This window comes from Geotrypetes seraphini, chromosome 1, assembly GCF_902459505.1.
Source record: "Geotrypetes seraphini chromosome 1, aGeoSer1.1, whole genome shotgun sequence".
NCBI lineage: Eukaryota > Metazoa > Chordata > Amphibia > Gymnophiona > Dermophiidae > Geotrypetes > Geotrypetes seraphini.
The window spans coordinates 165803399-165816657 of record NC_047084.1 but is presented as its reverse complement, the minus strand read 5'-3'; the positions used below and the strand labels follow the sequence as shown (position 1 = coordinate 165816657).

At 43.3% G+C, this 13259-nt stretch overlaps 1 protein-coding gene across 2 annotated transcripts in view; it reads right to left on the bottom strand.

The window, feature by feature from the left end:
* The window catches only part of GUCY1B1 (guanylate cyclase 1 soluble subunit beta 1), a 105857-nt gene that overhangs the window by 46072 nt on the left and 46526 nt on the right, over positions 1 to 13259 (bottom strand). For both annotated transcript variants that reach the window (XM_033941280.1, XM_033941290.1), the window contains exons 7-8: positions 11398 to 11514; positions 8719 to 8852 (exon numbers count right to left, since the gene is read on the bottom strand). In XM_033941280.1, coding sequence (XP_033797171.1) covers positions 8719 to 8852; positions 11398 to 11514 — 251 coding nt within the window. The remainder of the gene's footprint in view (positions 1 to 8718; positions 8853 to 11397; positions 11515 to 13259) is intronic.

Genomic DNA, 13259 nt, shown 5'->3' with positions numbered 1-13259 from the left:
CCTTCTGCAGGACAATATGGAGCAGTGCAAAGATGAGGCCGGCTCGCTGATACTGACTAGTCCTGGCAGCCCAGCCACTGCTGTTTTGAACTGAGCCCCTTATGAGGCTCCAAAACTGCCTTGAGCAAGGATTTAAAGCCTAAAATTAACCGCCCCATTGGGCTAGGTTTGCCAGATTTTATTCTGGTAAAATCTGGACCCCCCCTAGGCCCGCCCCCATCCCCGCCCATTACGCTCCATCCCCACCCCAGCCCTTCCCCAGCCTGGCACCCCGCTGCCTACTCTCGTTAGGCAGGAGGAAATCAGCGCCTCCTGCCCGACGCGATTTAGGGGAGGCTTTTCAAAACCCAGACAAGTGCCGGGTTTTGAAAAGCTGTCTGGAACCCCGGATATATCCTCAAAAGGAGAATATGTCCGGGGAGATCTGGTCGTCTGGTAACCCTACACTGGGCATTCCCAAATTCCAGAAGGGAGCGCCTTGACTGACATGGGGGAGAAAGGGGAGATAGCGCAGAGAGGAGGGATATTCTGGAACAAGGGAGAGGTGAGGAGAGAGAGCGGAGATGTTGGGGGAAGAGGAAAGGCTAGACTATGTGGGGAAGAAGAAACTCTGGAGAGAGAGATAGAGAAGCAGATAATGTAGGCAGTGTGTGTGTGTGGGGGAGGGTAACAGAGGAGGACATACTGGATACATGGGAGAGAGAGAAAGGGGAGAGGATATACATCTGGGAGGTTGGGGTTAGGGAAGGGAAGATGCTGGACAGCTGGAAAAGAAGGAAATATAGTTTTTATATTGTATAATATTAAGTAGCGCTCTTGGGAAATGTAACCAAAAATGTTTGCCCTTTTCTTCATGTCAACCTGCTCCTAAAAGGGAACTATGTAGAGGAGGAAAAACATAGAGGATGTCTGACCAATAGGTGGAGCCGAAGGGCGGGATTAGATCTGTGGCGAATAGTAGATAAGTAGACATAGGGGAGTGTTGTAGGGCTGAGGAAAGCAGGCAGGGGTTTGGCAGTCTCCCTGAAACTACAGGCCAGGAAATAAAGGTAAAAGATTGTAAATTTAAGTGTAGTATTTATTGAAGATATAGTGGTTGAAGAAATAGTTTAAGTGGGTGGGCAGGCACTTGGCTTTATTTGGGTTTAATGTAGTGTTGTTTTATTTGTATTGCAGCGCCCCCTTCCTGCGGAAGCTATCGTTGTGAAACTCGAGTCGGTGTGGGGGGGGGGGGTCGGCTCAATTCACAGTGTTGGGGGCTCAATGTGGAGACTGCGGCCAAGCACAGGCATACTACAATGAAAATAAGTACGCTAAGATGACAAATTACAAGATGAATAATGTATAACGGCTATAGGGAAATAAGTTTAAATATTACCTTGATAGAATGGGACCGGCAAGTGCAATGATGGTCCCTTGACTAGCCTGTGCTTGTTTTTAATTGAGTACGTAGGCTGGTGGTCTGAGCACGTCACTTAAATAATTATTGTAACAGTGTTGATTGAAGGGGGTTCTTAACTGTATCCTGTGGCATGTGAGAAGGAGTTATTAAGTAGCCAGGTCTATTGAAACAATGAACGCCACTCAGAATTGGGAGGTATGGCCAGCTGTGGGTGGACCTCCAAATTAGGTCTGCCTGAAGACTGCATAGCAGCCTTACTAGCTAGTATGAGATTATTTGGAGATATAAAGGATCAAACTTCAAGCACCTGGGAGGAAGTACGTACGGTGAATAAAGCACTCATGGGACAAGCACTCGGGGCAGTGGTGACCCTCCCCCGCTCCTTCACGCTCCCCCCCCCATCACGCATACATGCCCCTTCCCTCCTCCCGTACTTCTTTAACTTTCCTGGCATGAGCAGCACCACCAACTTGCTGCTTGCGTTGGCTTTCCCTCTGATGGGACCCAGAAGTGATGTCAGAGGGAGAGCCAACACTGGCCCGAGCAGCAGGTCGGAGTTTCTGCTTGTGCCAGTGAAGAGGTAGAGGTAAGGTCTAGGGAAAGGGGGAAGCGAAGGCACATGCATGGTGGGGGGAGGAGTGGGAAGGAGCCCCACCAAGACGGCGCCCGGGGTGGACTGCCCTTCGCACCCCCTCCCCCTTACTATACCACTGCTAGCACGCACTCAACCCATCCATGACCCTCCCAGATTCATAGAAACCTGACAGCAGATAAAGGCCAAATGACCCATTCAGTCTTCCTATTCACAGCATCCACTATTTCCCGCTTTCCCAAAGAGATCCCACATGTCTGTCCCATGTGCCTGTCCCATGCCCCCCCCTTGCAGCTGCATGAGATGGACTTTGGACAAAGAAGTTAAAGAATAGCAAATAATGACAGTGATGGACATGCTTATAGAATTAGGAGGAATATGTGCTGGAAAATATAAGTGGTTTCCTGAGAGTCCCTATAGGTATTTTACAAAAGACTCCATGTTCAACGAGCCTTCTGTAAAATACCTGAGAAATTTTGTACGTTCTGACTTGCCTCCTTTCTGACCCACACACCCTAAGAAAAATGGAGCTTAAAGTGCAGAAAAACTGTTGAATTTCCACAGCAACAAATTCCTGGTAAATTTATCCCACACCCTCCACAGTCACATATTACAACTGGAAAATACTATTAGTTCAGACTTTTACACTTGATTGCTCTTCAGATGCACAGTATAAACGTTGCCAAAGCCATCTGATTAAAATATTTCCATGCCTTTCATGGTTTCTGTCTTTGATATTCTCGGCTATGCTTGTCTCAAAATATCATGTCAAATTTTACAATTAGCAGTGCCACAGCTGCATCTCTATGGAAACCTAATCTATTAACCTAGCTGGGACTAATTAAACTAACACAAAATGATCCGTACTTCTGCACTCATTAGAAAATAAATTTAAATACATTTGATTGCTATAGAAACAATGTCTGATTTATCTCATTTCATACACAGATTAGTTTTGAAATTACCTTGTTACTGTATGAAACTACAGGCATGCAGGATTTATTTTGGGTCTAATCAGTTTTATAAAATAATACTGTAGGCCTCTTCTATCAAACTGCGCTAGCAGTTTTAAGTGCAGAGAGCCACGCTGAATGGCCTGCACTGCATTCGACGCTCGCAGGAACTCTATGAGCGCCGGGAGCAGCGTGGGCCATTCAGCGCGGCTCTCTGCGCTAAAAACAGCTAGAGCAGTTTGATAGAAGAGGCCCTGGAAATAATACATCGGAATGATTTTTTGGGGGGTGCTTTCAAGCATACGTTCCCGAGAAGACAATTTTTGGAACTGCATGGACAGTTGAAAAAGAGCCCAGGTACTTCTGCTTGAAGACTTTGTGTCAGGCCTCAAAAAGGAGGTGCTTTTGTACCATCACTCTTCTGAAAACCTTCTTGAAAAGGCGTCAAAATTCCAAGGGATTTAACCAGACAGACATGGCTCCTGCCCAGTTAAATCACTTGTTCGGAGCTAACCGGTCATATTCAGTGGCACTTTTGTGGTTAGTACCCAACGTGAAACTGACTATTTAGGGGGCATTCTTTGGGGGGAGGGGGAGGAGTCAGCACTTAACTGGTTAAGTTCCAATATTCAGAATTTAACCGGCCCAGGTAACTGTATAAATAAGATCACCTAAAAGTTAGTCCTGTCTTTAAATTAAATATTGTACTTAACCGGCTACGTTTTTTCTGCTCCCAGAAACTCGGGGCTCCTTTTACTAAGGTGCGCTAGCGTTTTTAGCGCACGCAGAAAATTACCGCACGCTACACCATGCGCTACGCTTCTAGAACTAACGCCAGCCCAATACTGGCGTTAAGGTCTAGCGCGTGGGGGAATGTAGCACGCGCTATTCCACGCGTTAAAGCCCTAGCGCACCTTAGTCAAGGGAGCCCTCAGTGTAGCGCACGGGCATACGCTGGTGTAGGAAAGAGGCGAAGGGGGAGCAGTCCGTCCAGGGCACGGTCTTTGTAAAGGGCACAGGCACCCGCTCCCCCCCCTTCCTAATCCCCCTGTCCCCTTCCCTCATATCTCCTTTAATTTTTCCTGCGAGAGCAGCATAACGAAGTTTCTGCCCACGTCGGTGTCGCCTCTCTCTGATGTCACTTCCGGGCCCCTCGCCCAGGAAGTGATGTCAGAGGGATAGCTGATGCGACACGTGCAGCAGGTTTGTGCTATTGCTCTCGTCTGGAAAATTAAAAAGGTACGGGGTAAGGGAAGGGGGTGGGCATGGCAGGGGGGTCGTGATGGGGGAGGGGTGGCAGAGATGCCTCCTCTCAGTTAACCCATGATGTGAACATCTCCGCATTAAAAAAATAATTGGTGAGAAAGGTGATGGATGTTGTGGGCAATTTATTCATGTGTATAGAAATGTGAGAAGCGTATGGATTGTAAAATTTGCTAGAAAAAAAGTCTGCCACTACCATGTGAAACAATATCAGCCAGAAAACTTAAAACATTTCCTCTCCCAAAGGTGTACAATGCAAGTGGTAAGAGTGGATAGCGTCGCTGGTTTTAAGAAAGGTTGGACAAGTTCCAGGAGGAAAAGTCCATAGTCTGTTATTGAGAAAGACACGGGGGAAGCCACTGCTAGCCGTGGATCGGTAGCATGGAATGATGCTACACCTTGGGTTTTGGCCAGGTACTAGGAACCTGGATTGGCCACCGTGAGAACAGGCTACTGAGCTTGATGGACCATTGGTCTGACCCGTATGGTTATTCTTATGTTCTTTTGTTCTTTACTCACCTACCTCAGTACCAAGACCTGGAACAATCTTCCAATAATTAGCAAGACAGAACCTAAGTACTCCAGATTTCGAAAGAAACTGAAGACTTTTCTTTTTGAGAACATTGATACTTAACAAATATGCTCTTCCACGGCAACCTAAACTAAACTAAATCTTATGTGTGTATACCACATCATCTCCACATTCGTAGAGCTCGGCACGGTTTACAGGCGATGGGATGGAAAGGAACTACAATGAAAGGTAGAGGTTTGCAGGAGATGGGATAAAAAGGAACTACAATGAGGGGTTAGAGGTCTAAGTATGAAGAGTTTTTAGAGGGCTTAGAATGCCAGAGATGGAGTAAATATCAGATTTTTGAGAATAGCCAGGTCTTCAGAACCTACATAGCATTTCTCCATTCCAGAAACCATAAGAGCTCTCTCCCCAAACACTGCATAACATAATCATATTAACCTACTTGTATATAACACAACTGTATTGTACTTCAAACTGCTGTACTGTGATTCTAAAGGCAGCTCAATATTCCCCTCTACTGAATGATTACTACATCTCCTATTTCTGGTAACTACCTGATATTGTACTGCTTACTTTATATTCCATTCTTGAAACTCCTAAACATAATGTAAACTTCTTGATTTCTAAGTTGCATTGATCGTAGAGCAACTCAGACAGTGGTATTGTAGGGGGGGGAGTGTTGGGAGGCCATCTTGGTGGGGGTCTGTACTGGAACCGGTGCTATTTAACTTATTTATAAATGATCTGGAAATTGGGACGACGAGTGAGGTGATTAAATTTGCAGATGACACTAAACTGTTCAAAGTTGTTAAAATGCATGTGGATTGTGAAAAATTGCAGGCGGATCTTAGGAAGTTGGAAGACTGGGCGTCCAAATGGCAGATGAAATTTAATGTGGACAAATGCAAAGTGATGCGCATTGGGAAGAGTAACCCGAATCACAGTTACCGGATGCTAGGGTCCACCCTGGGGATTAGTGCCGATGAAAAGGATCTGGGTATCATCGTAGACAAAATGAGGAAACCTTCCACCCAATGTGTGGCGGTGGCCAAAAAAGCAAATAGGAGCTAGGAATTATTAAAAAAGGGATGATTAACAAGACTACGAGTGTTATAATGCCCCTGCATTTCTCCATGGTGGGACCTCATCTGGAGTATTGCGTTCAATTCTAGTCTCCTTTTCTCAAGAAAGATATAGTGGGGTTAGAAAAGGTTCAAAGAAGAACGACCAAGATGATAAAGGGGATGGAACTCCTCTCGTATGAGGAAAGACTAAAAGGGTTCGGGCTCCCCTCAGCCAAAAATCTCAAGTACAGAAGAATTTTCTAATCCATGTTCACCTACCTAGGAGTCAAAATCTAGAATGATCTCACAGAGACAATAAGAACAGAAGCCAACCAAGCACAATTCCGGAAGAAACTGAAAACTCAACTCTGACAATTAAATTTACAAGATCGCCATATGCACCTGTTCTTGCTTAGTATGGTTAGGTTTTTCTCCTCCTTTCTCCCCTCATTTCTTCCCCTTTTTGCCCAATCTACCCTTTTAATTCTTCAAGTCGGCTAGAGCCTGTTTAGGTTTGAACGACTCACAAATATTAGATTAGATTTGATTGAAGTCTACAAAATCCTGAGTGAAGTAGAACGGGTACAAGTGGATTGATTTTTCACTCCGTCAAAAATTACAAAGACTAGGGGACACTCGATGACATTAAAGGGAAATACTTTTAAAACCAATAGGAGGAATTTTTTTTTTCACTCAGAGAATAGTTAAGCTCTGGAATGCGTTCCCAGAGGTTATGGTAAGAGCGGATAGAGTAGCTGGTTTTAAGAAAGGTTTGGACAAGTTCCTGGAGGAAAAGTTCATGGTCTGTTATTGAGAAAGACGTGGAGGAAGCCACTGCTTGCCCTGGATCGGTAGCATGGAATATTGCTACTCCTTGGGTTTTGGCCAGGTACTAGTGACCTGGATTGGCCACCATGAGAACGGACTAATGGGCTTGATGGACCGTTGGTCTGACCTAGTAAGGCTATTCTTATGTTCTTATGTTCCTCTTCTACGACCCTTTGCCGCGTGCACACCTTCCCTTCCCTCCATCACCAAGAGCCTTCCCCCTGCCTTCTGATTTCCCTGACCCCAACCACAAAATCCTGGTGGTCTAATGGACTGAGTGGGTCCAGCTCGAAAACCTTAGGTCCCCCCAGCTCAGGATCCCCCCCCAAGTGCATACCGGTGATGCACTAGTGGAGGGGCCTTAGGCGCCTGAGCCAATCAGAACCTTAGGTCCTTTCCAATGCATCCAGGATGCACCGTGAGGGCTTCAAGGTATGAAGGAGTGGGCATGCCTCCTGTCTGATTTTCAACAAAAGGTATGGGGGGATGGTGTCGGGGTAGAGGGTTCTTCAGCTGGGGGGGTCTGATCCACCCCCCCCCCCCCACATCCCACTAGACCACCAGGAATTTGTGGGTGGGGGAGGGGTAATCGGAAAGTGGGGGGCACTTGGTGTCGGGGGGATGTCAGAGGTTCCGAATTTTGGTGATAGGGGAGAGGCACATACGTAGTGGGGGGTCACAGAAGTGTGTCTCCACACTGGATGCCCCCTACCATCACTATGCCACTGAACCCAGAAACTGAAAGTTATTTTAGATTAATTTAGATTAGATTAGATTAGATTAGATAGAGCAGGAATTAGGGAAATTATTTGTAACCAGAAAAAGTTAAAGATTTTATTACAGAAGGTGGAAAAAGAAGAGATTTTGAATGGTGATTTCATTTGTGAACCACTTTGATTTTCATATCACAACTTGTATGCATGAATAAATAAATAAACAAACATTCATGCAATCATATATAATAAAACGCTAAGCACGCATGCGCACTCACGCCGCGTGTTCCCTGATCTGTCGCGGTGGCACGAGTGTGCATGCGCGCCAGACAAGCTTCCCTGCTCTCCACCTCACAATACGGCCCTACAGGCCGAAGTGTCTTTAGACGCTGCCGCGGCAAAGCAGTGCGGAGCGGCGGCTTCCGGGAGGAGGCCGCGGCAGCTTGAGGCGAAAGGCGGTGCGGAGCGGCGGCTGCCAGCCGCTAGCACCCCCTGCCCTTTTCGTCGCGGCTCAGGAGAGACATGGCAGTGCAAGGCCTGGACGTCACTGCCGCACGATGCGACGCCTGCGCGCTGCAGTAGGGACTCTAGAGGAAGTGGCTAGAAGTGCAGACACCAGCTCCCCGCGACATGGCAGAGGCCCCGCACCAGAGTGAAGTCACGCTGCCACCCAGAACTCCCCCACCTCTGCTGACCCTTGCCCCTACCTGTCCCACAGAGCACCCCTAGCAATCCTGGCCCACAATAGTCAGCCCAGACCCAAGGCAGAGGAGACACTGGAACACCAACAATGCAACAGGTACTCTAATGATGCTGGATGGGGTGAAAAAGGTGGAAATAGGAAAGGGGAAATGGGAATATTGGTAGGTAAAAAGAAGGGAGAAGTGCTACTGATGGACAGGGGGAGCAGGGAAGGGGTACTGCTGGACAGGGGGAGGTAAAAGGAAGAGAAAAGGGCTACAGCTGGACAGAGGGAGCAGGAAAGGGGTTCTGCTGGACAGAGGGAAGGTAAAAGCAAGGGAGAAGGGCTACTGATGGACAGGGGGAGCAGGGAAGGGGTACTGCTGGACAGGGGGAAGGTAAAAGCAAGGGAGAAGGGCTACTGCTGGACAGGGGGGAGAGACAGAAAGAAAAGACAGAAAGAAAGGGGGGCTGGGAGAAAGAAAGAAAGACACACATACAGAAAGAGAGAAAGAAATGCCTATGTCTACACATCTATTCTAGCACCCGTTAATGTAACGGGCTAAAAAACTAGTATTCTATATTTTTTCTAGAAGATTCTATTGCATTGCAATATTTAATAAGTAACAGCAAATGGAAATCTGACCAAAAAGGTTCTTCAAAAATGCAAAACTTGTAAGATTTTACCTTGGAGAGCAAAGGAAGAGAATATTGTCTGCCTCGGGTAAGTAAATCATTTGACCCTTAAGACGAATGCAGCTGATTTCAGTACCTGTCAGTTCATCTTCACATTCTGACTTTTCTACATCCAGCAAACCTTCCTTGAAATGAGAAAAAAAAATATTATTAAAGTTCTAATCATTACAAACGAAATGTTTAAACATGTGCACCATTCATATTACACTTTGGGCTCCTTTTACAAAGGTGCGTTAGGGCTTTAACGCGTGGAATAGAGCACCCTGAATTACCGCACATGCTAGACCTTAATGCCAGCATTGAGCTGGCGTTAGTTCTAGAAGCATAGCTCGGGTTTAGCGCGCGCTAAAATCCTGCGTGCGCTAAAAACGTTAGCGCACCTTACTAAAAGGAGCCCTTTATAACATAACATAACATAACAATAAGCTTGCATACCGCAGCTGCCTCTCAGTTCTGTGCTGTTTACAGAGTAAAGATACTGGATAGTCACAGTAAATTACAATCAATTAGTTAAAAAATTTACCAAACAAACAATTTTCTAGATGCCAAATAGGTTTTTGAACTAAATATAAAATTACCAAGATATTTATCCCATATCGGTCGCCTGATAGGATAAAATTCTGCCAAAAATCGTTTGTAAACACATCCCTTAATAGATGGAAAGTCAAATATCCCCGAACCCTGTGTAGGGCGTTTTATATTAACAAATTCAAAGTGGTCAAGAAAATAACTAGGTAAAAGATCACGTAAAGACTTAAAACATATACAACCAGACTTAAACAATATTCTCACCTCAGTTGGAAGCCAGTGCAATTTTTGGTAATATTTTGTCACATCGTCAAATTTTTTCAGACTTGAATATCAAATGAACAACAGCATTTTGAATAACTTGATATTTTTCTTACAGATGGACAAATAAAGGATGTTACAGTAATCTAAAATGCTTAGAATAAGTGACTGTACTAATAGCCTAAAGGAGGAAAGGTCAAAATATGGCCTAATTGTTTGAAGCTTCCATAACATAAGAACATAAGCATAAGAACATAAGCAGTGCCTCTGCTGGGTCAGACCAGAGGTCCATCATGCCCAGCAGTCCGCTCATGCGGCGGCCCATCAGGTCCAGAAATCTGTATTTAACCCTCTATCTATACCCTTCTATCCCCTTTTCCTTCAGAAAATTGTCCAAACCCTTCTTGAACTCCAATACCGTACCCTGTCCTATCACGCCCTCTGGAAGCGCATTCCAGCTGTCCACCACCCGTTGGGTGAAGAAGAACTTCCTGGCATTGGTTCTGAATCTGTCCCCTTTTAATTTTTCCGAATGCCCTCTCGTTCTTGTAGTTTTCGAAAGTTTGAAGAATCTGTCCCTCTCCACTTTCTCTATGCCCTTCATTGATCTTGTACGTCTCCATCATATCCCCTCTAAGTCTCCGCTTCTCCAGGGAAAAGAGCCCCAGTTTCTGCAGTCTTTCAGCATAAAAAAGGTTTTTCATACCTTTTATCAAACATGTCGCTCTCTTCTGAACCCTCTCGAGTATCGCCATATCCTTCTTTAGGTACGGCAACCAATATTGGACGCAGTACTCCAGATGCGGGTGCACCATTGCCCGATACAACGGCAGGATAACTTCTTTTGTTCTGGTTGTAATACCCTTCTTGATTATACCTAGCATTCTATTCGCTTTCTTAGAGGCCGCTGCACACTGTGCCGACGGCTTCATTGTCTTGTCCACTATTACCCCCAAGTCCCTTTCTTGGGTACTCTCACTCAATAACTGCCCTCCCATCATGTAGCTGTATTTCAGGTTTCTGTTTCCTATATGCAAGACTTTACATTTCTCTATATTGAACTAACATTTTCTAACAAGAGTGTTAATGTGCACTGTCATCTGGATATAGGGACATTAGATCATCTGCTCTTCTTTTGTACCAATACTTAAATTTTAGTAATCCATTTGGAATCAAATTAATACGAGGTCCCAATGGCATTGACATACGATGCAGTATTGTTTGGTACGTTATTAATACCTAAGAGTCCGTTAACTCCTAATAGTAATAAATTATTTCTCTTTATGACAGAAGTTGCTATGAAGAATTGGAAAAACTGGGACCGGTTAAACTATTGCTTTTGGTGGGAAACCTTATGCCAAACCTATAGGTTTGAACGTATGAATTCCATACATGTGCATGCATGCATGTGTGTGCATGCATATGGGACAGTATAAGAAGTTCAGGTAAATTTGGGACCCATTAACAAAATTTTGCAAGGAGTGAATATTAGTCTTACCCTTGATTTCTGAAAGAAAGTTATACACATCCAGGATGGGTGGATGGGAGGGAGGTGGGGGGAATATGTACTTATCTTGTCATATGATTGTAATTTTATATGCCCTGATCATTTGTATTATCCTTTGATCTGTATGACTGTTTTAACACTCTCGGGAAGGGGGGGAGGGGGGAAATGTACGTACAATAATATTTGATGAATTTGAGTGCTGTTTATTCTGTTAACTGTATGATAATATGTTGCACTTTGTCTTGGCTTTAAAAACGAATAAAAATTTAACAAAAAAAAAAAAAGAGTATTAATGTGAATATCAAATGATAAATTTTGATCAAAGCAGATTCCCAAAATTTTAATAACTAGTAGAATGGAATATATGTGGTTACCTTGCTCCTTAATACAAAAACGGTGTTGATATGTGAGAGTATCCCATGGAAACTAATATCAATATGTGGTCGAACCAAGGAGAAAACAGAGAGCAGGTTGCAATTTCCAGGCTGGAGCTAGAATGATACACACAAAGGGTTAGTGCAAAAACAAGATAATTGTTGGGGCAGAGTGAATAATATGTACATTGTAACTTTATTTCTTAGGCATTTTGTTTGAGGTTTTACCAAGCCTTCAGAGATATAGCCACAAAAAAAGCAAGAAAAGCCTTACTAGATCTAGACTAAAATTTCCAAAGTCAATATTGCTGAAAAATAGAAAGATAAAGGAGAGAACAAGAAAATACGACTATATTTTAGAGAAAGAAGTTAATCCAGCAGTTTTAAAATGATTGCCACAGTTTGGATCAGGGAGAGTCAATTTTCAGTTCTGAAGGCCTTTATCAAGATTATACCCTCCCACAGACTTTAATATTTATTCACAATTATTTTTTTTTTTATACTCATATTTCTGTTATTATGCTCTAGGCACCGAACATCATTTCAGTAAAATTAATTCAAAATAAAGATGAGGCAAGAAAGAGAATGCACATGTATGCTCCGATCTATCAATGTCGGCATTTCTAGGTGGGTTTGAGGGAGGTATCCTCCTTAATCCCTCATTATTTACGCCCTCTCCAAACTGAAACTAAACAAAGATGGTGTCCTCTGTAGTTAATTAGGAGCGTCACACATTTAGGTTTCCAAATGTTAAACTGCTAAGGCCCTGAGTGAGTATTGCTCACGGTTGGGCATACTGGATGGACCATTCGGGCCTTTATCTGCCCACATCTACTATGTTACTATATGCTACGATGCCTCCCAACTTTGGAATGCATGGAAGGAGCAGTCAGTCATGGGGTCAGGGGGTGGGGTGGGAAACAGCAGTGTCAGAGAGAGGAGGGAATCAGGAAAAGAGTCCAGCCTTGTATATTTTTTATCTTCCAGGGATTGATTCATGCACTGACAGAAAGGGAGATGTTTACTTACGATGCAACAAATGGCAACATTTTACCACTGAAATGTGTGCTATTTTTTTCTCAGAGTGCACACTTTTTAATACAGTGGTAATTTGCATGCGTCACGAGTAAAAAATATTTTTTAACCACATACAGAATTTCAATAAACTAAATATAAGAAATAATGATGCCTTCCTACCCTGGATGTGTAAGGAAATTAACTAAAAAAAAAGGTACATGACAACTAATGTGATTCCACAAATGATGTTTTATAGATGAATGGGAGGAAGGGGGGGATTAAATGATTGTTTTCAGAATGCTTGTATATTTAAAATGCTTTTTCTGTGGAGGCCATTATCAGATAATTGTAAAAAATGAGTATATATTTTCTTCCCTGATTAGTACAAATGGAAATTGGGCGGGGGGAGGGGTATTTATTATTGGAAAATGTTTTTATGAAATATAAAAGGATGGGAGGGAAGGGGATAAATTTAATTTGATAAGATTAATTGTAGAATTTCAAGTGATATATCTATGTTAAAATGTTAATACCAATGTTGATGTACTTGATGTAAGTTATAAAATGAATAAAGAATTATAAAAAAAAAATAAAGTGCTTTTCCTGATTCGTTTATGTTTAAAATTTTTGCAATGCATTGTTAATATTTGAAAATTAATAAAGATTTTAAAAAATTTTTTTTAAAAAAATTTTAGTATGTGCATTAGAACGCTGTGCACTGCTTTCTACATTGGTGTCTTAGTCCTTTAAAATAAGTATTTAACACCATCTATAATCATCTCAGTGAGAAGCACCTTTATTTCCCCCTTCATTTTTTTTTTTTTTTTTTTTTTAATTCTTTATTG